The 24,669-nt window shown below is 44.7% G+C and overlaps 1 protein-coding gene across 2 annotated transcripts in view; it reads right to left on the minus strand.

Moving 5' to 3' along the window:
• Positions 1-24,669, minus strand: part of LOC133421789 (carbonic anhydrase-related protein 10-like) — a 198,388-nt gene that overhangs the window by 16,674 nt on the left and 157,045 nt on the right. The window contains exons 6-9 of one of the 2 annotated variants that reach the window (XM_061711551.1): positions 22,249-22,344; positions 21,732-21,804; positions 11,210-11,364; positions 6,331-6,505 (exon numbers count right to left, since the gene is read on the minus strand). In XM_061711551.1, coding sequence (XP_061567535.1) covers positions 6,331-6,505; positions 11,210-11,364; positions 21,732-21,804; positions 22,249-22,344 — 499 coding nt within the window. The remainder of the gene's footprint in view (positions 1-6,330; positions 6,506-11,209; positions 11,365-21,731; positions 21,805-22,248; positions 22,345-24,669) is intronic. The other variant, XM_061711552.1, reaches the window with a different exon arrangement.

Raw genomic sequence — 24,669 nt, forward strand, 5'->3', positions numbered from 1 at the left:
GTGATTTTGCTACCGGGAGCGAGTCGCGCCCACAGAAAGCAGTTTTATTTTGAAAACCAACCGGATTTTCTTGCATTCCAAAAGTCCGACTTCCGGCCCGCCAAAATAAAAGATACAGTCAGTCAAATGAATGAAAAAATGAAAAGAATCCAGAGCTGCATATCCTCATATTTTACAGGATCACAACCAAAAATCCCGAGAAAAAATGCGACAGAAGATGAAACAAGATGTGACATTGCTGATGGGATGGAGGCCAGCAGAAACTCCCCGGCTGAGGAGCTCCCATGTTTTCTGTTAAACTGATATCGAGAAAGAATTTAAAAAATATTAATTTTGTTTATTTATTTTTATTTGGCACATTTAAAAACAATATTAGGAGAAAGTATTTCTGCAAATGCAGTGGTCCGGTTCATGTTCAGAATAGGCCTACCGTCTACTTTATGTAGCTTAAGTGTAAGGTTTACACAAGAAACAAGTTTTCATATATATACTGTTGGCCCGCTGTTGTGTGGTCATTTTTCTGAATAAAAATATTTCTCAAAATTATCCCCCCCTCTGGTTTTTTCACAAATCGCACCCTGATTGTGGGTGTTCTTTATAGCCTCCCTGTGGCCAGATTAAGCTTTAATTTGGTCCACCTAATGCTTCTTTGAATCTCCCCAAGAATTGCACATTTCCTCAGTCTGTTGATCTTGCTTGTTCTCTCCATGTTTCATCCACCTGTAGTTTTGGCTCCTTGGCTTTGAGTTTTGGGCTCTGTATTGCACGATGTTTATCAGAGAAAAGGGAGGCTGTGAAATGTGTTTTGTGTTATGGAGCGCAGGCCCGCTCTTACGATCAATAACAGAGGTATTTGGAGCACACAGCAGAGGCTGTACAGCATATTTATTCTTGGGTGTTGTGCTTTTGTGTGGTAGCTGTTTTTTTTTAACTCCAACCCCCTAACCTGTGCTCTTCTACTTTAGCCTTTCTGCAGACACGACACTACCACATACAGGACTGTCTCAGAAAATTAGAATATTGTGATAAAGTCCTTTATTTTCTGTAATGCAAAAATGTCATACATTCTGGATTCATTACAAATCAACAGAAATATTGCAAGCCTTTTATTATTTTAATATTGCTGATCATGGTTTACAGCTTAAGAAAACTAAAATATCCTATCTAAAAAAATTTGAATATTCTGGGAATCTTAATTTTAAACTGTAAACCATAATCAGCAATATTAAAATAATAACTCATCATCATCACTCATCTTCTCCCACTTCATCCGTTCCCGGGTCGCGGGGGCAGCAGCCTCAGCAGGGATGCCCAGACTTCCCTCACCCCAGACACCTCCTCCAGCTCTTCCGGGGGGAGTCCGAGGCGTTCCCAGGCCAGCCGAGAGACATAGTCTCTCCAGCGTGTCCTGGGTCTTCCCCGGGGTCTCCTCCCGGTGGGACATGCCTGGAACACCTCCCTAGGGAGGCGTCCAGGAGGCATCCGGTACAGATGCCCAAGCCACCTCAGCTGACTCCTCTCAATGTGAAGGAGCAGCGGCTCGACTCCGAGCTCCTCCCGGGTGACCGAACTCCTCACCCTATCTCTAAGGGAGCGTCCAGCCACCCTGCGGAGGAAACTCATCTCGGCCGCTTGTATCCGCGATCTTGTCCTTTCGGTCACTACCCAAAGTTCATGACCATAGGTGAGGGTAGGGGCGTAGATTGACCGGTAAATCGAGAGCTTCGCCTTTCGACTCAGCTCCCTCTTCACCACAACGGTCCAGTACATCGACCGCATTACTGCGGACGCTGCACCGATCCGTCTGTCAATCTCACGCTCCATTGTTCCCTCACTCGTGAACAAGATCCCGAGATACTTGAACTCCTCCACCTGAGGCAGGACTTCTCCACCCACCCGGAGAAGGCACGCCACCCTTTTCCGGTCGAGAACCATGGCCTCGGTCTTGGAGGTGCTGATTCTCATCCCTGCCGCGTCGCACTCGGCCGCAAACCGCCCCAGCACATGCTGGAGGTCCCGGTCTGATGAAGCCAACAGGACAACATCTGCAAAAAGCAGAGATGAAATCCTAAGGTCCCCAAACCGAATCCCCTCCGGCCCCTGGCTGCGCCTAGAAATCCTGTCCATAAAAATTATGAACAGGACCGGTGACAAAGGGCAGCCCTGCCGGAGTCCAACATGCACTGGGAACAAGTCTGACTTACTGCCGGCAATGCGAACCAGACTCCTGCTTCGATCATACAGAGACCGGACAGCCCTTAGTAGAGGGCCCCGGACTCCATACTCACTCAGCACCCCCCACAGAATGGCACGAGGGACACGGTCAAATGCCTTCTCCAGATCCACAAAACACATGTAGACTGGTTGGGCAAATTCCCATGAACCCTCGAGCACCCTGCGGAGGGTATAGAGCTGGTCCAGTGTTCCACGACCGGGACGAAAACCGCATTGTTCCTCCTGAATCCGAGGTTCGACTATCGGCCGTAATCTCCTCTCCAGTACCCTGGCGTAGACTTTCCCCGGGAGGCTGAGAAGTGTGATCCCCCTGTAGTTGGAACACACTCTCCGGTCCCCCTTTTTAAACAGAGGGACCACCACCCCGGTTTGCCACCCCAGCGGTACTGTCCCCTTCCTCCATGCAATGTCACAGAGGCGTGTCAGCCAAGACAGCCCTACGACATCCAGAGACTTGAGGTACTCAGGGCGAATCTCATCCACCCCCGGTGCCCGGCCACTGAGGAGCTTACGAACCACCTCGGTGACCTCGGCTTGGGTGATGGATGAGCACGCCCCAGAGTCCCAACCCTCTGCTTCCTCAGTGGAAGGCATGTCAGTCGGGTTAAGGAGATCCTCAAAGTATTCCTTCCACCGTCCGACAATGTCCCCAGTCGAGGTCAACAGCTCCCCACCAGCACCATAAACGGTGCCGGCAGAGTACTGCTTCCCCCTTCTGAGGCGCCGAACGGTCCTCCAGAATTTCCTCGAGGCCGACTGAAAGTCCTCCTCCATGGCCTCCCCGAACTCCTCCCAGACCCGAGTTTTTGCCTCCAAGACTGCCCGAGCCGCGGCCCGCTTGGCCTGCCGGTACCTATCTACTGCGTCAGGAGTCCCACCGGCCAACATAGCCCGGTAGGACTCCTTCTTCAGTCTGACGGCATCCTGTACTTCCGGTGTCCACCACCGGGTTCTACGATTGCCGCCACGACAGGCACCGGAGACCTTGCGTCCACAGCTTCGAGCCGCCGCGTTGACAATGGAGGCAGAGAACATGGTCCACTCGGACTCGATGTCCCCCGCCTCCCCCCGGGATCCGAGAGAAGCTCTCCCGGAGGTGGGAGTTGAAGATGTCCCTGACAGAGGGCTCAGCCAGACGTTCCCAACAGACCCTCACAATCCGTTTGGGTCTGCCCGGTCTGTCCAACCTCTCCCTCCGCCAGCGCATCCAACTCACCACCAGGTGGTGATCAGTTGACAGCTCAGCCCCTCTCTTCACCCGAGTGTCCAAGACATGCGGCCGAAGGTCAGATGAAACGACAACAAAGTCGATCATTGACCTCCGGCCTAGGGTGTCCTGGTGCCACGTGCACTGATGGACACCCTTATGCCTGAACATGGTGTTCGTTATGGACAAACCGTGACTAGCACAGAAGTCCAACAACAAAACACTGCTCGGGTTCAGATCGGGGAGGCCGTTCCTCCCAATCACGCCTCTCCAGGTATCACTGTCATTACCCACGTGAGCGTTGAAGTAGAACGTGAGCGTTGAAGTAGAACAATGGAGTCCCCAGTTGGAGCACCATCAAGTACTCCTCCCAGGGACCCCAAGAAGGCCGGGTACTCCGCACTGCTGTTCGGCCCGTAGGTACAAACAACAGTGAGAGACCTATCCCCGACCCGAAGGCGCAGGGAAGCGACCCTCTCGTTCACCGGGGTGAACTCCAACACATGGCGGCTGAGCTGAGGGGCTATAACCAAGCCCACACCAGCCCGCCGCCTCTCACCCTGGGCAACTCCAGAGTAGTGGAGGGTCCAGCCCCCTTCAAGGAGCTGGGTTCCAGAGCCCAAGCTATGTGTGGAGGTGAGCCCGACTATCTCTAGCCGGTATCTCTCAACCTCACGCACAAGCTCCGGCTCCTTCCCCCCCAGCGAGGTGACATTCCATGTCCCCACTGTGAGGGTTTTGGTCCAGGGATTGGGTCGTTGAGGCACCCCGCCACGACTGCTACCCAGTCCACAATGCACCAGCCTCTCATGGACCTTCCTGCGGGTGGTGGGCCTACGGGAAGGCGGACCCGCGTCGCCGTTTCGGGCTGAGACCCGGCCACCAGGCGCTCGCCTACGAGCCCCAACCCCAGGCCTGGCTCCAGGGCGGGGCCCCGGTGACGCCGATCCGGGCGACGTTACGGTCCTTGATTTAACTTTATCCATGGTAGGCTTTGTGAATAAAATAATAAAAGACTTGCAATATTTCAGTTGATTTGTAATGAATCCAGAATGTATGACATTTTTGTTTTTTGATTGCATTACGGAAAATAAAGAACTTTATCACAATATTCTAATTTTATTAGACAGTCCTGTACATTCATATAAAAACTTTGGTCGTAAAATGTTTGAAGCTGAAAATTGTGTTTCAATTAATTTACATTCTAAATATAGAGGAATTAGCTAAATAACTGTAATTCATAAATGTGCAAAATATGAAGCACTATGGTGACAGTAACACTGAAATCAGAACATCAGCGTAGCTGTCTGGACATTTAAAAAATATTGAGTATGTGGATCTCTTTGCATTCTCTATTTATCACTTCTTACACTGAACACATCAGCTACGAGACGTAAACGCACCACTGCCCTCACTGTATCCTAACTACAGGTGCTGTTGTTGGAGAGGAAAGAATGAAAAAATGAAAAATCCAAGGATTTAATGTTTCACCGCCAACATTATAGTTGTACTTAATGGGGGAGACGACTATTGTCTGGAGACAACTACGGGCAGAGAACTGAAGACGAAGAAGTACAACGTTTTCCCAAGTTTCCTTTGGAAAGGGTATTCTTTATGGTTCTTTAGAGGTCCATTGATTTTTTAGTAGTAGATTTTTCTGGATATATGACCCTGGTTATCACTTGTTAACACTCACAGTGAAGGCTGAAAAGTCTAAAACTGTGGGAAGTTTAGAAGCTTTTCCATTCACTATATGTGCAGCTGTCTCAGATATATTACATTCATCAAGTTATTACCTTTTATTTCTTATTTTTTCCGTTGATGGAAGCAGGTACCAAACATCCCAGAGTGATGCCGGAGGCCCATGTGACTCACAACTCAGTCTTCAGTTTGGAAAAGGCCATCTTTTAATAACTGCTGATATGCATAAGAGTGTGATGCTGCCAAAAACATGATCTACTTCACTGCCACCATTCCTCCAAGATTTCCTAATTGTGGACACCCATGCTGAACTATTACGTCATTACTTAAGTAGGTCATAAGAGATTAAAAGGAAAACTAGAACCACTGGGAAGTTATTCTTGGACGTTGCTCCTACTTAAGGCAAGACAAGGCAAGTTTATTTATATGGCACAATTCAACACAAGGCAAACCTCATTATAATGTACTTAATAAGAATTAGGAAAATAATTGTTACATGTCTGAATAAAAGACATAAGCCTTTAAATCTAGGTGCTGGAAAGAAGTGTGAGCTATTATTAGTATAATATTCCAAAGGTAACAAACACAGACAGCAGTCACTTAAATGAACTTTTGTATACAGATTCCTTTCTCTAATTCTAAGCAGATAAATATGAAAGGTTCTGCCAGAATATGGACCCTTTTGTGCCGGTCATAATTCTTAGCTGATGCTGTCTCGCTACATAAAGTATGATGCCCTTCCCTGCCCAAGCCTTTCACACTGATTCACTGGCTTTGACTGAAAGTTTCCTGTTCGTTTGTAACTGACTGAATGCGGCCAACGAGCTTGACAGTTTAGCTAAAAATGACTTAAAATGATCTCCAATCTTGGCATGAACATGTAAAAGCTGCCCTGATTAGCTCTGAAAGGGGGAAAGCGCTTAAAGGAACATAAGCTCAAACTTGGCAAAACTGACTTGTTTCTCCTTGACTTTCTTTAGTTGTGCAGAAATGACAGTCGGCTGCAGCAGTCACATTACCTCTGTACTTTCTTTAGTTGTGCAGAAATGACAGTCGGCTGCAGCAGTCACATTACCTCTGTACTTTCTTTAGTTGTGCAGAAATGACAGTCGGCTGCAGCAGTCACATTACCTCTGTACTTTCTTTAGTTGTGCAGAAATGACAGTCGGCTGCAGCAGTCACATTACCTCTGTACTGCGGGCGAAGGGCCCGGTTGTTGGGGCAGTCGCGGCCCTGCTTGCTGAAGTGGATGTTGGTGCGGATGCAGCGCTGCAGCAGCGGCTGGGCGGGCCTGGTGTTGTCACTCATACTCAGGAAGATCTTGTACGGCTCGTTCTGGCTGAGAAGGCGTAGGGAATGCATCTGTTGGAACACGGTTCTGATCAGTTCAGATGCGCTTACTTCCAGAGGTATGCTCAGTACTGGAGTTGAGGGGGGATGAGGGGGGATGAGGGGGATGGCATCCCCCCTGAAATAAAAACGGTCCAAATCATCCCCCCTGTAAAACTGCCATCCCCCCTTTCCATCCCTTATGTCATTTAATCAATGAATGTGGTTTTACTGCTATTTCAACATTTAGAGTCATCACCAGAAAAATAACACCAGAAAAATAACTTATTTGACAATTTTCACCTGTTTTAAGTAAATTTTCACTTGAAATAAGTAGGAAAATCTGCCAGTGGGATAAGATTTATCTTCTCATTACAAGCAACAAATTTCCACTGGCAGATTTTTCTACTTATTTCAAGTGAAAATCTACTTGAAACAGGTGAAAATTGTTGTTTTTTCCAGTGATGAGTCTTGTTTTAAGTGTAATGAGATTTTTTTACTAAAATGAGACATTTTAACTAAAAATAGGACAAATATTCTTGTTAAGATTGTGAGTTTTTGCAGTGATCCATTTTACTTATCCTGTGAAGGACAGAGTCATATTGATAAGTTCAGAAAAGTGTTTTTTATTGTTGTGTTTTGATGTATTTGATGTAAGCCCAGTGGATATTTAAAGCTTACAGAAGGCTGCATTTAACTGCTGCTATGTCATTCCTGCAGTATTTCTGCAGCTGTTTTGGTCACTGCTATTATTTGTAATATATTATATTATTTGTAATCAGCACAAATTATCTGTCCCCATATGATCAAATCCACCAGCCCCCCTGATTTTCTTTTACAACTCGAGTACTGGGTATGCTGAATAATGAACCTAACACTTGCACATTTACAAACAAACCAGGGCATGGCAGTGGCAGGTGTTTTCAGGACTGGAGTGGAACCAGTTCTGAACCTGGGATTCCAGGATGAGCAAACCTCATTATGATGTGATGTGTTCACAGAGAAATGAAACAGGATCTTATTCTGACTGAATTTCAGTACACCTGCTGACTGCTGAAACTACTTACTTATATTAAAAGCCTCTGAACATATAAATGAAATGATCTGAATGGCAGCTGCACTGAACTCTGCCGTAAGACCTTGCAGCACACAGTGAGAGCAGCTGAAAAAATCATCGGTGCCCCCCTTCCATCCCTCCATGACATCTACAGCACACGTCTGACCCACATAGCCCTCAGGATCGCGAGGGACATCACCCACCCCATCCACAGCTGCTTCACTATCCTGCCATCAGGAAGGAGACTAAGGAGCCTCCAGGCTAGGACCAGCAGGCTGAGGGACAGCCTTGTCCACCTGGCCGTTAGGAAGCTGAACTCTCTGCCAGCTCTCCCCCCCAGTCTGGTCCCACTGTCCTTGGTCTAAGGCACCTGAATTGAACTGAACTCCTCATAGCACTTTATAGCACTTTATTGCCACAAATTGTTGCACTATTGTTGTCTCTTTTTATGTATTGTTTGTATTGTTTGCTTTTATTGCTCCGTGGATGAGAGGGAAACAAAATTTCATTCATGACAGATGTTTGGTGTGACAAATAAAGTAACCTTGAACCTTGAACCTTGAACCTTGATTTGTGTCTTCTGTTAAACTGCAATAACTGATAGTTAGATTTTGTTGACATTATAGTTCTGTCCCTTTTGTGCTTGATCCTCTTCTATTCTTTTAACTTGTAGTGATGGTATACACCACCTCAACTCACAGACGCATTCTCCCCAAACCCAGGTAGAGTGAAATTCACCGGCCCCCACCCCCCCCCCCCCCGGTCATCCTGCTGCTGCTTCCACCTGCCTGCGGTCCCCACCCCCTCTGGTCATCCCGTTGCTGCTTCCACCTGCCTGCTGTGCTGCTGACGTCCCCGATACCCCCCAGTCTGGCCCTCGGCAGGAGGGTCCCCCCCTTATGAGCCAGGTCCTGGTCCAGGTTTCTTCCCTCCTAAAGGGGAGTTTTTCTTGCCACTGTTTGGCTTAAGGCTTTTCTCCCACTAGGGGAGTTTTTACCTGCCATTGTTTATGTAATAACTGCTCAGGGGTTTATGTTCATGTTCTGGGTCTCTGGAAAGCGTCTAGAAACAACATCTGTTGTATTAGACGCTATACAAATACAATTGAATTGAATTGAATTGAATGTTGTCTCTGGAAAGATCCTCCAAATGTTGAACAGCCGTTCCTCTTGAAAATCCTTTCACACATCTGGCATCATGGTGAAACACCATTTTTTTATGTTGTTTTTGGAGAAAGACAATTTGACTGTTCAAGAATGCATTTAAATACCATTAAAACATCACTGGCCACCACTCAGTCATTTAGACAGGATACGTGAGAGGCTCTGGCCTCTTCTGCATCCTCAGTGGCAGCCGAACACCTGCTGCTGACACCTGCTCACGTCACTTACCTCTTACTTTCCCCCAGACAGCTTTGCAGAGCTGCAGGATGCACTGGCTAAAAGCTTCTTGTGGATTTCAGTTTATCAGTCGGATGTGATTTGCTTCTCCAGATGATTGTTACAACATTTCTTCATAGATGACTGCCACTTACCACCAATCATCTAAGAAAAGATTTCTTAAAAAAAAAAATAAATAAATAAATAAATCAAGGGAATCCCAGTTTCTTGCTTTTTTTCAGCATAGCTGTGTTGCTCAGTGAGCACTCTAATGGCTTGTTCCTCCATGTTAGTGATAAGAGTGGCTATACGATCATTTATTTCCTGCATTATTTAGTCACAACATGCTAACCCTCTGCTTTCTTACACACTCAGCCTTATGGGATCCCTAATACAAATGGCTCCCACATCCTCAGCTGTGCCGGCGTTGGTGGTTAGGATGTGTGAGGACAGACCATCTCAGCACTATGAGCGGTTTCCTGTCTCCTGTCTGTCTGTCTTCAGGGAATATTACTGTTTATTTGATCCTTTTCAGACTGTTTTCATCCCCATGTTAAGGAATGAGTTTACCTTACTTGATAAGGACATGGTATGTTTTTAATGAAAATAAATAAGCATCCACTAATAATGATGAAACTGCCACTGTTAGTCAATTCTGCCAGACCTAGGAGTGTGTTTATCTTTCTGCTATTCTGACAGAAACTCACTAAAGTGCATCTCATACAGTGAAAAACATAAAAGGCCAATCTTTATAGAGCGTAACCTTAAAAAAATGCTTGTAAATAGATGTTGCTATGACGGGAGGAGTTTCAGATCAGGGGATTAGAAATCTCTCGGTCTGGCCCTACGCTCTTCTGGGTATCCCCTCGCACGGTTCTCAAAACGGGTTCTTCTCAAAGTCAAGGAGCCTAAACAGCTTTTAGATGGCGCACCTTTACAACAAATCACCAAGCATGAACATTTCCTCATCAAAACTCCTGAGAAAGATGTATTTCAGGCATCATCTCCAGACAAAGCCCTCCTCTCAGTGCAGAAACTAGATCGCAACTATCACTGGGTACTGCATATCGTTGTTCAGGGTTTTATAGCTTTGTGATCACAGCCAGGCTTATTTTACATGAGCATAGAGAAACTGACAGGGTGGCAGACAATTTTCTCCTCAGGGTAACAGGTTATGTAATTGTTGTTTTTAAATGTGCTGTAACAAAGAGAGGAGGTTCTAGCGATCCATGGGCATATGAAAAAATCCTTAAAATCTCCATAAAAGGATGAACAAAACAGGATAGAAGAGCGATGGGTGGTGGAAAAGTCTCCCAGCTGATGGAGTTTTATGACCTTGAAAAGTTAAAATACACTTTTAGGTACCAGTGTTTGAGGTGTAGGCCTTGGAACTGAATTTCCATCATTTTTTCTTTCTGAGCCTTGAGAAGCACTCCATTTTACCTTTGCGCGTGTGTGTGTGTGTGTGTGTGTGTGTGTGTGTGTGTGTGTGTGTGTGTGTGTGTGTGTGTGTGTGTGTGTGTGTGTGTGTGTGTGTGTGTGTGTGTGTGTGTGTGTGTGTGTGTGTGTGTGACTAGAATCAAATTATTTACTGCAAATCATCATTTACTGCAACAAAGGCTCCTGTATTGACAACATTTCTAAACAATGGAAAGGTGACAGTGATTACAGAAAAAGGGATGACAGTCATGCAAGAACAAATGACCGGCACACAAGAGCAGCGGTAAATGCAGCGAGAGTACGTAGCAGATGTTGCGTGGGAGTCGACCGCACTGATGCATGCAGGTAAGTGCTGTCCTGGGTGGAGACGTGCTGCAACACTGTGTTGAGCTTCCTCGTCTGAAGAGTTTGGGTTGAATAAAAAATAAAGAGAGCTATATACAATACAGCAAGAAATGAAAGCTTTCACGTACAGACCCAACTGCACTTCAACATGGGGCGTATATTTATAACTGGGTCATTATGACTCCAAATGGATCACATTTTTGTATCATCCAATAAATCAACTTCATGCATTTGATTAAAACAACTGATAAAAGAGGATTTTTTTTTAACTTGAGCCAACTAAGAGACAAGAAAGAAGAAACAAGTCTTTAGTTGCCTGACAAAACAGTGCTTTTCATTCCAACCTCATAATGGTTAGACCAAAACTTCTCTTAGCCGAACCACTTAGGAAGAAAGTTGAGTGGTCGCTTGTCATTTAGAAATGTTTGCACATTATGGCAGCAAAAATGAAAGTTGTACATTTCCTGCCCCTTTAAACACATCATCCAACATCCCTTATTTATTGTTTTTACGTACGTGCATCTGTGTCACATAAACAGGCTTGTTGATGAGTATCCACGTGGCGGTCTCATAGCAGGGTGGGATGGTGATGGAGCCCTCGTAGGTGATGTAGCGTGTGGTGTCAGGGTATAGGTCGGCTATATTCAGGCCCATTAATAAGAACGCATCATCTAGAAAACAATAATACAACAAACAAAGTCAGTATGTTGAAATGACAGTATCATCACGGAGACTATGCAAATACAAAAACATGGATTAAGCATAGAACTTGGGGAAGAAAAAAAAGAGCAAATAAATTACTTTTTCAAGTGTATGGTGCATTTACTGGAACCAGGCTGCAACCATGTAGTCGCATTTTGGGGTCGTTCTGGTAGACAACGCTAAAGAATGTGATGAGTTAAGAGCAATAAGCTCGCTCTAAAACACAATTTGGCACCCGGTGAATCATATTACACTGACAAATCTGTGACGTTACAAAAAAAATTAAAGCTGCAAGCAGCGATGAACGGGCCCTCGCGCATGCGATTTTCACCAATAAAGGTCAAAGACTCAAAACTAAGTCCGATGACACCACCCATGACTCTTTATGTCAAACCATTCAAAGAATATGGCAGAGAATAGGAACTATCACATATCAACCAATCAGAAGAAGGGGCGGGGCCAATTTGCACCAATTATGGTGAAGGACTCAAAACAGAGTCCGATGACACCACCCACGACTCTCTATATCAAACCATTCAAAAGTTATGGCAGAAAATAGGAACTATCAAATATGGACCAATCAGATGAAGGGGGGCGTGCTTTTTGGCGTCTATCGTCACCACGGCAATGCTTTTGACGGAGAAAAGTAATGCTCATCATCGCAGGATCTAGACGCACATTTTGATGTATAACACACCTGGGTGCACGTTATGGTTCGGGTGAAGAAACGGCCGAAGAAAAATTATACAATTAATTCAAAACGGCCGACTTCCTGTTGGGTTTTGGCCATAGCGCCAAGCGACATTTCTTTAAGTTGTGACATGATACAGGTGTGTACCGATTTTCGTGCATGTACGTCAAACCGTATTGTGGGGCTTGAGGCACAAAGTTTTCTAGGGGGCGCTGTTGAGCCATTTTGCCACTCCCATTAATGCAAACCATTAAATATCACATTTTTCGCCAGGCCTGGCTTGCGTGCAAAATTTGGTGACTTTTGGGGCACGGTTAGGGGGGCAAAAAGGCCCTCATTTTGTGAGAAGGAAAACGAGAAAAAAAAATCCTACAGATACAATAGGGCTTTCGCACTGTCAGTGCTCGGGCCCTAATAATCATGTTATTTACTAAATCACATGCTCAAGTTATACACTCTGTCACCAGTGCAGTGTTGTTTTTGTCAACGGTGACGATGACGAAATTATTTCGTCGACGCACCTTTTTTTTATGATGATAACGAGACGGTGACGAGCTTAACATGGCTCTTTGATGACAAAAACATGACGAGACGTGTTTTTTAGTTTGTTGACCAGACGAGACTAGACGAAAATGTTAGTGGGTCAGACGTTCAAAATGCATGACATTTCTGCCTGCCTTTGACATGTCTGTCAAAAATGTAAAAATATCAGCACTGCAACCTGTCCTGGTTTGGTCACCTGGCATCACCTGCAGCACCTGAACGCAACACCGCTGCGTCACAGTCACAGGATGACGGACCCTAGCGGCAGTGGTGATTGGAAACAACGAGATGATATATGGACATATTTTCAATATAATCAAGCAGAAAGAAAACAGAATGCATCTTAGAGGTAGACGGCGATAATTTATATAATATAAGTTATTTTGTCAGTCTTTATTTTCAGATTTCCACAGTCTCAATTTTGAACAAACACAATTTTAGACATGACACAAGGATGATTTATGATGATGGTGTTGTGCCACAAAGTGGATGCTAGATCAGTTATTAAACAGTTATTAATAACTGTCTTTAGATAATTATTAGTAATTAATAAAGAAGATTAATTATCAAAATGAATGATCAAAATTAATCAATCAAAATGGGGCACCACCTGACTTATCAGGAAAATAATAACCTACGTGCCAGCCGGTTGCCAGGGGGGGGCGTTACAGAACAACAGAGAAGGAAGGAGTCCGAGCACCGACCTTTGCAACCAGCAGCTGTGACAAATATGTATAAAATAAACACAAACAATTTCTCATTTCTCATTCAATTTCTCTTTCAAATTAATCTGAATTTATTTACACAAGTGTTGAAAGATTGTGTGTGTGTGTGTTTGCGTGGTCGCGTGTCACGATGGCTGTTTATACACGTGGTGAGGCAAAAGAAAAGATTTCGTCTGATCCAGTGAAAACAAACTCGGAGGCTTTATGGCCAAGATAGGAGTGTGTGGGTCAACTTTTTTACCATTTCATCATTTCATTCAGTTGCTCATATATATACATATATATCAATTTATCATTAATATGCATACATACAGTTTCAGACTGACACACATGTATTTCAACCTCAACCACAGTTTCTCAAGTCTTAAATCAGGACCCCAGTGCCCACCCACAGTTCATTATACTCTAGTGTGTTAGAGTCAGTAGTCATAGTTGCAGCTATAGAACAAGAATATAATAGTTAGTCTCAAATATAGCTTGGTGGTAGATATGCTGCTATAGGCTTAAGCTGCAGGGGGACACCGATCCACGATACACATGATCCACTGGGCGGTGCCTCTCACCCTTCTTCTCCTCTCCCTTTCCTTTTTCTCTTCTCCTCTTCCATTTTTTAATTTATTATAAGTACCTGTTAGCCATTATTTTTGTCCATCGTACTTGTAGTTTCTCGTGCTGGCCACCGTTTTTCCTCTTTTTTGTATGTTTGCAGGCCGGAGCTTCGGGAGTTGCATGCTGGCCTGCAGCCCCCTCCTTCCGGTCATCCCGCTGCTGCTTCCACCTTCCTGTAGGGATGTCTGCTGTGTGGTTGTTGACGTCCTGGCCAGCCACCCCCCCTAACCTCCCCAGTCTGGCCTCCGGTAGGAGGGTCCCCCCTTATGAGCCTGGTCCTGCTCAAGGTTTCTTCCCTCCTAAAGGGGAGTTTTTCCTTGCCACGGTTTGGCTTAAGGTTTTTTCTCCCACTGGGGGAGTTTTTACCTGCCTTTGTTTATGTAATAATTGCTCGGGGTCATGTTCTGGGTCTCTAGTCATGTTCTGGGTCTCTGGAAAGCGCGTAGAGATAACTTCTGTTATAACAGATGCTAACCGGAGTCAAATTCCTTGTCGGGCAATGTTCAAATTTGGCCAATAAAGCTGATTCTGATTCTGATATTAATAAAAATGGATTGAAAATGTGCCTCGTCATGTTTTTGTACTTTTGATTCTTGTTGAAGCTCTGGTTTTTGTATCGTGCCTTGCAACGTTTTGTTTTTGTTTTAGTTAAACAAATCACATTTTTTGGAACTCCTGCCTCCTGTCTCCTGCATCTGGGTACTACTCCAACCGCACCCTGACAGAACGGACCAGCCAGCATGGACCCAGCAGGAGAGACTTTGGACTGGTGGGAATTCTTCCTCCAGAAAGCCAAAAAAACAAGGCCCTGTTGGCAGGAGCCAGATTCACCCTTCCGGGGAACACGTCTGGCTCTAGGTGGGCCCAAGAGCTTTCAGGCAAGAATGGAGACGATGTCGGCAGCAGCGACAAACCCCTCCCGTCCTTGTTCCTGAGGTGGTTCTGGATGCACCTCACCACGCTCCTATTCCAGTGGTGGTCCCGGACGCACCTCACCATGTCCCTTTTCCAGTGGTGGTCCCGGACGCACCACACCATGTCCCTATTCCAGTGGTGGTCCCGGACGCACCTCGCCATGTTCTTGTTCCCGAGGAGGTTCTGGACGCGCCCCAGCCTGTCCCCGTTTCTCTGCCTGCGCCTCAGCCAACACCCAGGCCCCTGCCAAGGACCCGTTGTCCCCCTCAGCTGACGCAGAGGACCCGGTGTCCCCCTCAGCCAGTGCCGAGGACCCGGTGTCCCCCTCAGCCAGAGTCTAGGAGCCGGCGTCCCCCTCAGCCGACGCCGAGGACCCGGTGTCCCCCGGGCTTAAAATATAAAGTTCCCACTATGACCACGTGTCATCCTTGTGAGTCTTTTATTACTTTAGTTTGATTAAAAGGATTTTTTTATGTACCAAGATAGCCAAACTTCAAACTCAATCAATCAAACTTTGAATGAAATGACTGACCCAGCCAAGCTTTTCTTTATCTGAGATGATCTTTCACCGGTAAATGAGTTTCTTGCAAAAAAGCAATTTCACATTTCACAGGTCCATTCATCCCTTTCACGTTCCAGCTTATAAACCTAACAGCCTCACCTACATCAGAATTGAGGCCACTCATAAAGATAGAAGAAAAATTGGCAGGCTACATGTACAAACGAACAGAAAAAGACTCATGACGGCAAAAGTGAAAACCCCTGATGCACATCCAACCCTCCTCTTGAACAACAAACCCCAAAAACCCATAGCGCATGAACTGCCTATGTTTAAAGGGGACCTATTATGGCATGTAATACCTATTTTAAACAGGCCTTGAATGTCTTAAAAACAAGCTTTGGAACAAGCATTTTTTGCTGAATAAATTAGAAATTCAGCCTCTGAGCCATCTTTATCTTCCCATTCTCTAACCTCAGTATCTATGCGGGATTCTGAGTGGGCGGGGCTATGATAATGAGGCACTGTGCTGATTGGCTGCCTGAATGACGCATAGCAGGGGAGGGCACAAAGCATCGCTTGTGTTGGTTTTTACAACCAACAACAGAGCAATTCGCATGTCTAGCTCAAACAGACGCCATCACGATACACCGCTACGAAAAAATGGCGGAAGCTCCGGCCGGCGGAGTTGTTGTTGTTCCAGCGAGAGTTAGTTGTGGGTGTGGTTTCACGCGTTGCTCCCGTCGTTACTCTGAATGGCTCGTAGAAGCCACATCACACTGGACGGCTCATCCGGGCGGCTGTACAGACACTGCAGAATTTGGTTGCTTTCCTCCTTCTCTGTGTTTGCAGGCTGAGGGGAGACCACTTTATATATGTTAAAGCAAGAGAAAACGTTTTTTTTCATAATAGGTCCCCTTTAAATCCCAAGGGATAAACAGGCTCGCTAACGATGTCCTGCTGGTGAGCATCATTAAGAGTTATGACCTGTGTTATCTACAGGAGTCCCAGCATCTGGCTATTTGTGTCAATATAATATTGTCATACATTTTGCAATCATACACAACTTATTTTTTGTAACTATAAACACCATAAAGAAGACACCGTTTTACAGGATTAGTTCCCTGAATGTCCGCTGTGTCTGTTGCATCTGTTTCCAGCCTTCTGGATCTAATGCGCGTGCCCTTGCTGGATCCTCAGGTTTGGATTCTTATAAAGGGAGCGACGTGCTCTTTCCAACTCACGTGGCTCAGTGAAAACGTCCAACATAGACTCCATCAACAGCTTTTCCATGAATTTGACAGGGTTTTTGCCATCCTCATCACCCTCTGGGATGTTCAATATTTGCAGATTCGAAATGCAGTCTGTTTTCAAGATCCTCCACCCGATATAACAAGTCCTGGTTACCTGCTGTCAGAGCTTTAATCGTTGCCTCAGCCGCGTTCAAGCGCTCGAAGTTCTCACCAGCTGTTGCTTCAGTCGATACCAATCTAGCTTGCAATGAATTGACAGTCTCTTTAAGTCCACAGCAGCTTGAAAAAGTGTAAGTGGCTTGTGAATCAACGTAGAGATGTCATCTTAAGGCTTTTCTCCCACTAAGGGAGTTTTTACCTGCCATTGTTTATATAATAATTGCTCGGGGGTTTATGTTTATGTTTATGTTTATGTTTATGTTTATGTTCATGTTCTGGATCTCTGGAAAGCGTCTAGAGACAACATCTGTTGTATTAGACGCTATATAAATAAAATTGAATTGAATTGAATCTTTAAGAACAGACCTGTGTTTAGCCAGTTCAGTCACTAGTTGTACCATGGAGACATTTTCTTCGCCGCTAGCTTTCTCCTCCGCAGCCGCCATAGCCGATAGTTTATTAGCCAACCTTGTGGAGGACGTTTGTTGCAAGGATTTCTGCTTCCCACTCATAGTAGTCACACCAAGCACGCCAGAAGGTTTATCCACATATGTATGATCTTGTAAACAACAATATTTTAGACAAATGCGACGCTAAAACAAAAATATTTCTCAAGTTCACTGAGAGCTCTGTAGAGCTTGGCCTACCCCAACAGCGCCATATCGGAAGTCCAGTTCTGCTCCATTTTATTGGAGCTTTGAGTGGACCCTTTACGGAAGTCCAGTGACTGCTCAAGGAAGTCCAGCGACTGCTCACGGAGCCCAAGCGACTGTTCACGGAGGTGCAATGACTTCTCAGACTGAGTGTTTACTCACGGAGCATCCATGACTGTTCGTGGCGTTCCTCCACGCAGCTGAGTTTATCTGAATGAAGCTGGGTTTTACAACTAAGCACATCTGAGGTGAGTGGTTCTCTGGTTGCGTTCTTAATTATAGAGACCAGCTACTATGTCTTGAATGTCAGATAGTTTTGAGGATACTTGGGCACCTGGTGCGAAGAGGTCTGAGCCAAACGCTATATTAGTGAAATAAATAATGTCACTAGAGGGACAGCTTAAGGAGATATCTAAATTCCTGTTGTTACAAATGCACAGGTGAAGCTTCAACTTGTGACTTTCACACTAACACTATACTGCAGGTGTTAATATAACCAACCTGTCTTACGTGGTTGATAGTAAAGTGATACTGTCGCCCTTGAGTAGTTTTTGTCAGTTAAGACTACAATAACATTTTTACAGTGCAATGAGTGCACTAGCAATACAATGCAATACACAAAACACATCTAATGTATGCTTGCTTTTCATAAAAGTTGGGGTATCAAGTACCATAAAAGAAAATCAATAATTAAAGCTGCGTGAGTGCGATGAACGGGCCCTCGCACTCATGGCCACCGCCGCCCCCCCCAGGTTCCCCCCAACTATCAAATATCGACCAATCACAAGAAGGGGTGGGGCTAATTAGCACCAATTATGGTCAAGGACTCAAAACCATGTCCGATGACACCACCCACGACTCTTTATGTCAAACCATTCAAAAGTTATTGCAGAAAATATGAACTATCACATATCGACCAATCAGAAGAAGGTGCGGGGCTAATTCAGGCCAATGAAGGTCAAGTACTCAATACTGAGTCCGATGACACCACGCACGAGTCTTTATGTCAAACCATTCAAAGGTTATGGCAGAAAGTAGGAACTATCAAATATGGACCAACCAGATGAAGGGGGGGCGTGCTTTTTGGCGTCTATCGTCGCCACGGTAACGCTTTTGACTGAGAAACATAATGCCCATCGTCGCAGGATCTAGACGCACATTTTGATGTATAACACACCTGGGTGCACGTTACGGTTCGGTCGAAGAAGCGGCCGAAGAAATGGCATAAATTGCGACAAAATTACACGATTAATTCAAAATGGCCGACTTCCTGTTCGGTTTTGGCCATGGCGCCAAGAGACTTTTCTTTAAGTTGCGACATGATAGGAAAAAGAAAAAGAGATTCCTACAGATACAATAGGGCCTTCGCACTGTCAGTGCTCGGGCCCTAATAAGAATTTAAAAAAAATTTAATAAATTAAAATAAAAAAAGTTTAAAATAATTAAAATAAAAAAATTCAATAAAAAAAAGTTAAATTAATTTTTTTTCAAAATTAATATTGGATTATTTAAGACAGACTTGATACAAAGCTTATATATTAAAAGCCTCACACGGGGCACCATTTATGTTGTGCCACAAAGTTATTTAAGAGTTATTAATAATTGTCTTTCAATAATTATTAATAAAATAATAAAGAAAATTACTTATCAAAATGAATGAATCAAAACGGAGCACCACCTGACTTATCAGGAACATAATAACTGAACACCAAAATCAGGACTGTGGCCTAACAATGGTGATGATGAAGATGATGATGGTGAAGATTGTAGTAGTAGTAGTAAAATGACTATGAGTCTTATGATGTCTTATGACGATACTATGAGTCGTAGGATGTTTTACTTTTTCAGCGTTTTCAGGCTGGAGATATGAATCATTCACAGACAGTATTTCATAAAAACAGTCTCTCAGTACTGTCTACTGAGCATGCGTTATTATGTGTCTATTTCACCCACTTTTACAGAAGGGGGAAGGGGGGGGTTCATGTTCATCCTTTAAAGGGGACCCATTATGAAAAACATGTTTTCTCTTGCTTTAACATATATAAAGTGTTCTCCCCTCAGCCTGCCAACTCAGAGAAGGAGGAAAGCAACCAAATTCTGCAGTGTCTGTACAGCCGCCCGGATGAGCTGTCCAGTCTGATGTGACTTCTACGAGCCGTTCAGATTCTGCGCATTTTCGTTACGTAACCAAAATGCAAACCACGTTATGTTATTAATTGTTGTTCAACTCTAACAGGCCATATTGTTGTGCTGAACTTGCTAACTACCCTCCCTCAACGGTTTAAAAGTAGCTAGAGTACATTAACAGAAGCGGTAAAAACGGTAAATTACAGTAATGTCTGCTCAGCATCCTGACAAAACACACAAAAATAACGGTCAGAAACTTCCAGCTCCCTGGCAATGAGGAGGTATCATAGAGATAACTTCTCATTTCAACTAACTGGATCAGCCGTTCCTCATCCTGACTGTTTCCTACAGCGCTTTCAATCGGCTTTCAACCGGCTTTCAACGCAAGCGACAGGAAGAAACTAGAAGCAGGTAGTCCGACAAATGTTCAGCTCAAAACGACGCGCTGCGTCGCTCGCGGCCAGTTAGGACAGTCCAATAGAAAATAAAGCAATGGAATTGATTTTGTCGCTGACGCTCGCTTGCATCGTATGCAGTTAGGACACGGTAACTCCGCCGGCCGGAGCCTCCGCCATTTTTTCGTAGCGGTGTATTGCGTCATTCAGGCAGCCAATCAGCACAGAGCTTTATTATCATAGCCCCGCCCACTCAGAATCCTGCATAGATAATGAGGTTAGAGAATGGGAAGATAAAGACATGGCTCAGAAGCTGAATTTCTGATTTATTTAGAAAAAAACAATCAAAAGCTTGTTTTTAAGACATTGAAGGCCTGTTTAAAATAGGTATTAGATGCCATAATAGGTCCCCTTTAAACACATAATAAATACCTTGCACTCAGGTACCATGACCATGATCATTTCTGCATTACTTCACAAAGGTGGAGTTTTAATTATTTATTAGTATTATCAATAGCTGTGGAGTTCAGCCTGGAGAGCTGCCTCCCTGTGTAGTTCATGTCCAGCAGGTGTAACTAAGGCAAGCTAAGTGCAGCTTTTATAGTGACTACATGGAAATGTATACTTCCGCATATTCAGGCACTTTCACCCTGGTTTTAGTTGGTGAACTTGCAGTCTGCAGAGGCTTAACATCAGTTTAGCACACAAACAAGTTGGAGTCTTCTTGTTGTGGTTGTGTAACTGTGCTATGTTTAGCCCCATGAACAAGAAGACGATTCTCCAGAGGGCTGTGCATCTTTCACAGCAGAGGTTGAAGAACAGATTTGGGCAATGTTGCACTAATGTGTATGCAATAAAGCATACTTTTTTGCTGGAGGACGACAATGAAAACTGCCTGCGTGTATGTGTTGTCATGTTATAATATCTACAGCAGTGTTGTACCATTAATGCAGATTAGCTGCTGCGTAGAGGGCTTCAGAAGCTGGGGGCAGATGCTCCAGTCGTTCAGACTTCTTCATAATCAGCAGTGTGCTGCAGGTGAAATGAGGATGTGTGAACATGAAAATCATATTTTCAGGCAATTTGGAGATCTCTTTATTACCATGACCATGATTTAAGGCAGTGACATAAGACTGTTTCTCAGTTATTACACAACACCTGCAGACAGCATCATGATAAACTACAAACAGGCAGAATTTGGATGTCAGTTTACCAAACTATTACAGAGATTATAGTAGGTCAAGTTCAGATTTATTTACAGCACTTTGAAAAGTAATACACCCAACTGCTTTACATTCAAATAAATGATAACAGTAATGACAAATTCACCGCTCTAAGAATACACAAGAGAAGCTTTTTCAGTGTTTAGGATAGAGAAGACCATCCACACCAGAGCTGCACAAGCAAAGAGGGTGGCATTAAACCAGCTCAAAGATGTGATCCTGAATAGGAATGCTGCTCTTTGGGCAAACGGAATGCAGCACAACAGCTTGCTGATTAGGATTGTTGCCCCTACTTTGGGTATTTCTATGGTGGAGCCCTGCCTTTCACCCAGAGAGCTGGGACAGGCTCCAGCAGATCCTCAGTAGGTGGAAGTGGATGTAGACACTGGACAGATGATTGTGTGTGTGTGTGTGTGTGTGTGTGTGTGTGCGTGTGCGTGTGCGTGTGCGTGTGCGTGTGCGTGCGCGTGCGCGTGCGCGTGCGCGTGCGCGTGCGTGTGCGTGTGCGTCTGCGTGTGCGTGTTTGTGTGAGACAGTGTCTTACGTTTGTAGTTAATTCTGGTGATGGTGTCTCTATTCAGCATTCGGTTGAGGAAGGAGTTGGAGTTTTCAGACAGCTGCGTGATGACAAAAAGGAGGATCAGATTACAAACTACAGTAAGAGTCTCTCTCTCTCTTTTGCTCTCTCTCACACACACACAAACACACACACACACTCACACAAAATAAATAATACAGGTAACATGTTTATTTACTTTCCAGCTTGTATGATTATTAGATAATTTTTACTAGTTCGAGTGAACTGAAACAAAACCGTTTTTTACAGAATAGTTTTGACGTGTGCGATACCTTTTTGAAACGGAATATAAACAAGTAATCGAGCAGAAATAAAGACGGTAAAGCATCCAGAATGGTCCAAACCAGTGGTATGGACTGCTTGCTGCCACACTGAATGCTTACTTTTGCTGGACCCTGGTCAGGTCATTTTAATTAATTTATTTTCTAGAGTCTGATTGCAGTATTCACTATTCCTCCTTCTACTCCAAGAGAGACACTCAGACCTTTATGAAGATGGAAATCACAACGATGCCATGAGGACTCTTCGCTGCTTCGCTGTAGTTGGCGTACAGATCATGGTTATAGTGGATCAGCTGAACCTGCAAGAGAGACACGTTCACATTGACGTTACAGTAAAATATGTGACTCTTTCAATCAGAGTGTACTGTAGCTTGTTGTGATGGAGCACCGAACAGGCTCCCAGGACAAAGAACTGATTCCTGCTCTGGGTCATCATAAGAAACTGGTATCATTAAAGTCCACAGAGTTTGATGAGCTTCATAAGCCATACAAATGTCCCAAATTATATTTCAAAAGTTCAAAGGTGTTAATAATAATAATAATAATTAATGCAAACCATTAAATATAAAATTTTTCACCAGGCCTGGCTTGCGTGCAAAATTCGGTGACTTTTGGGGCACGTTAAGGGGGGCAAAAAGGCCCTAATTTTGTTGGGAAAACAAAAACGAGAAAAACAACATCTCCTACAGATACAATAGGGCCCTAATAATAATACATTTTATTTATAACGCACTTTATATTTAATAATCTCAAAGTGCTACAGAACAAGAAATAAAACATGACATTTTTTTTAAATATATTTAAAAACAGAGCATATGAAAAATATATATAGGCTATAAGCTTTCTTGAAAAGGGTGAGTTTTCAGGTCACATTTAAAAGCCTCTGCAGTCTGTGGGCCCTCAGATGGTCGGGAAGGGCGTTCCACAGCCTCGGAGCTGCAGAGGAAAAGGCCCCATCGCCCATAGTGCGGAGCTTGGTTGTGGGAACTTGGAGGGCGTTTTTGAATGCAGAACAGAAGTTGAATGAGGAGGTCTGGAGGGTTGAGTTGTCCTTTTATGTATTGGGGGCATGTCTGTGAATGCACTGATGAGTGAGGAGGGAGAGCTTATACTCAATTCTAAGTGGGATGGGGAGCCAGTGTAGTGATTTCAGAGCGGGGGTGATGTGGTCGTATTTGCGGACTCTTAACAGGATCCTGGAAGGGGCTGTTTTGTATGCGTTGAAGACTCTAGATGTTCTTGTTGGAGACTCCGATGCGAAGAGCATTACAATAATCCAGTCTGGAGGATACAAAGGCGTGGACAAGCTTATCTGCATCTGACAGGGTGAGTGTTGGACGGAGTTTGGCGATGTTCCTGAGGTGATAAATAGCTGTTATGCAGGAGAAAATCTGGATCCAGGGTGAGTTTTTTCAGTAGTGGTCTGATGACTGCAGTTTTTAACGCAGATGGGATATGGCCGGCCAGGAGGGAGTGGTTTATGATCTTGGTGATTAATGTAGAGATGGCAGAGGTGTTTGTCTTTAGCAGAGCTGATGGGAAAGGGTCCAGAGCACAGGTGGTTGACTTTGTATCTTTGATCATATCTTCCACTTTTCCTGTGTGACAGTGGAAAAAGAGCAAAGCGGCTGGAGAAACTCGGATGGTGGGTCAGTGGTTGTGAGAGGCAGGGCAGCAGTGGAAAGGTGCGAGCAGATGTTTTCAACTTTTTGTCGGCAAAAAGTGACGTGCATATTGCACCTATGCAATATGCATCAGTGGCCTCAGGATAGACAAGTGAAGGTGGTTTGAGAAGATGATTTACAGTAGAGAAAAGCTGTTTAGAGTTACCAGGGCTGTTGCTGATAATACTGGAATAAAACCTGGACTGTGCATCACTCAGAGCTTCTGCATAGGGCTTCCTGTGCTCTCTGTATGCCTGTTTGTGAACAGTCAGTCCAGAAGCCTTGAGCAGCCGCTCGATGACTGAGATGGATCTCTGTATAGACCGCAGAACACTGAAATTCACTCCACGCAGACTGGGGTCCCCTCTATGTATATCATCCAATCCGGGGCGCTGGGATCTTGACCATAGAGATGGGATGTTTGTAGCAAAGCAGTTGTGGAGAATTCAGTTTTTGGGCCGGAACCTCTGTGAATGTAACGATGGCGGCGTAGAAGACCAAGTGTTATGGTTTGTCTTCGACCCCAAGTGCAGGACACCAGACAGAGTTCAAGCAATTATTCAATTATTCAATTATTATAAAAATGACAAAGGGGCAGAAAGTTCCGCAAACAGTGCCGGTGTAAGCCGGAGCACGCCCGGCTCTCCGCGTCGCCGAGTGTGCAGCTCTCTGGCCACGCGCTGCACCGTTCCCCCGGTCTCAGCGCGATCAGGCTGCGGATGAAGCCCGACAGGCTGAGTCCTAATACCAAGCTCGTTGATGAAGGGGATTTTGAGTCCAGGAGTAGTTGCGGGTTTTAGTCGGCGGAGTTGTGACATGGAATAGCAGAAAGCCATGCTAACCAAGCCTAGCCACACTAGCTGCTAGCCCGAATGACTCTCAGTGGAAACTAAAATTAAAGTCTCAGATTAAAGTGTCTGATGGAGAAGCGGTGAACAGACAACCCCAGCGTCCTCTCCT

This window comes from Cololabis saira, chromosome 21, assembly GCF_033807715.1.
Source record: "Cololabis saira isolate AMF1-May2022 chromosome 21, fColSai1.1, whole genome shotgun sequence".
Classification (NCBI taxonomy): Eukaryota; Metazoa; Chordata; class Actinopteri; order Beloniformes; family Belonidae; genus Cololabis; species Cololabis saira.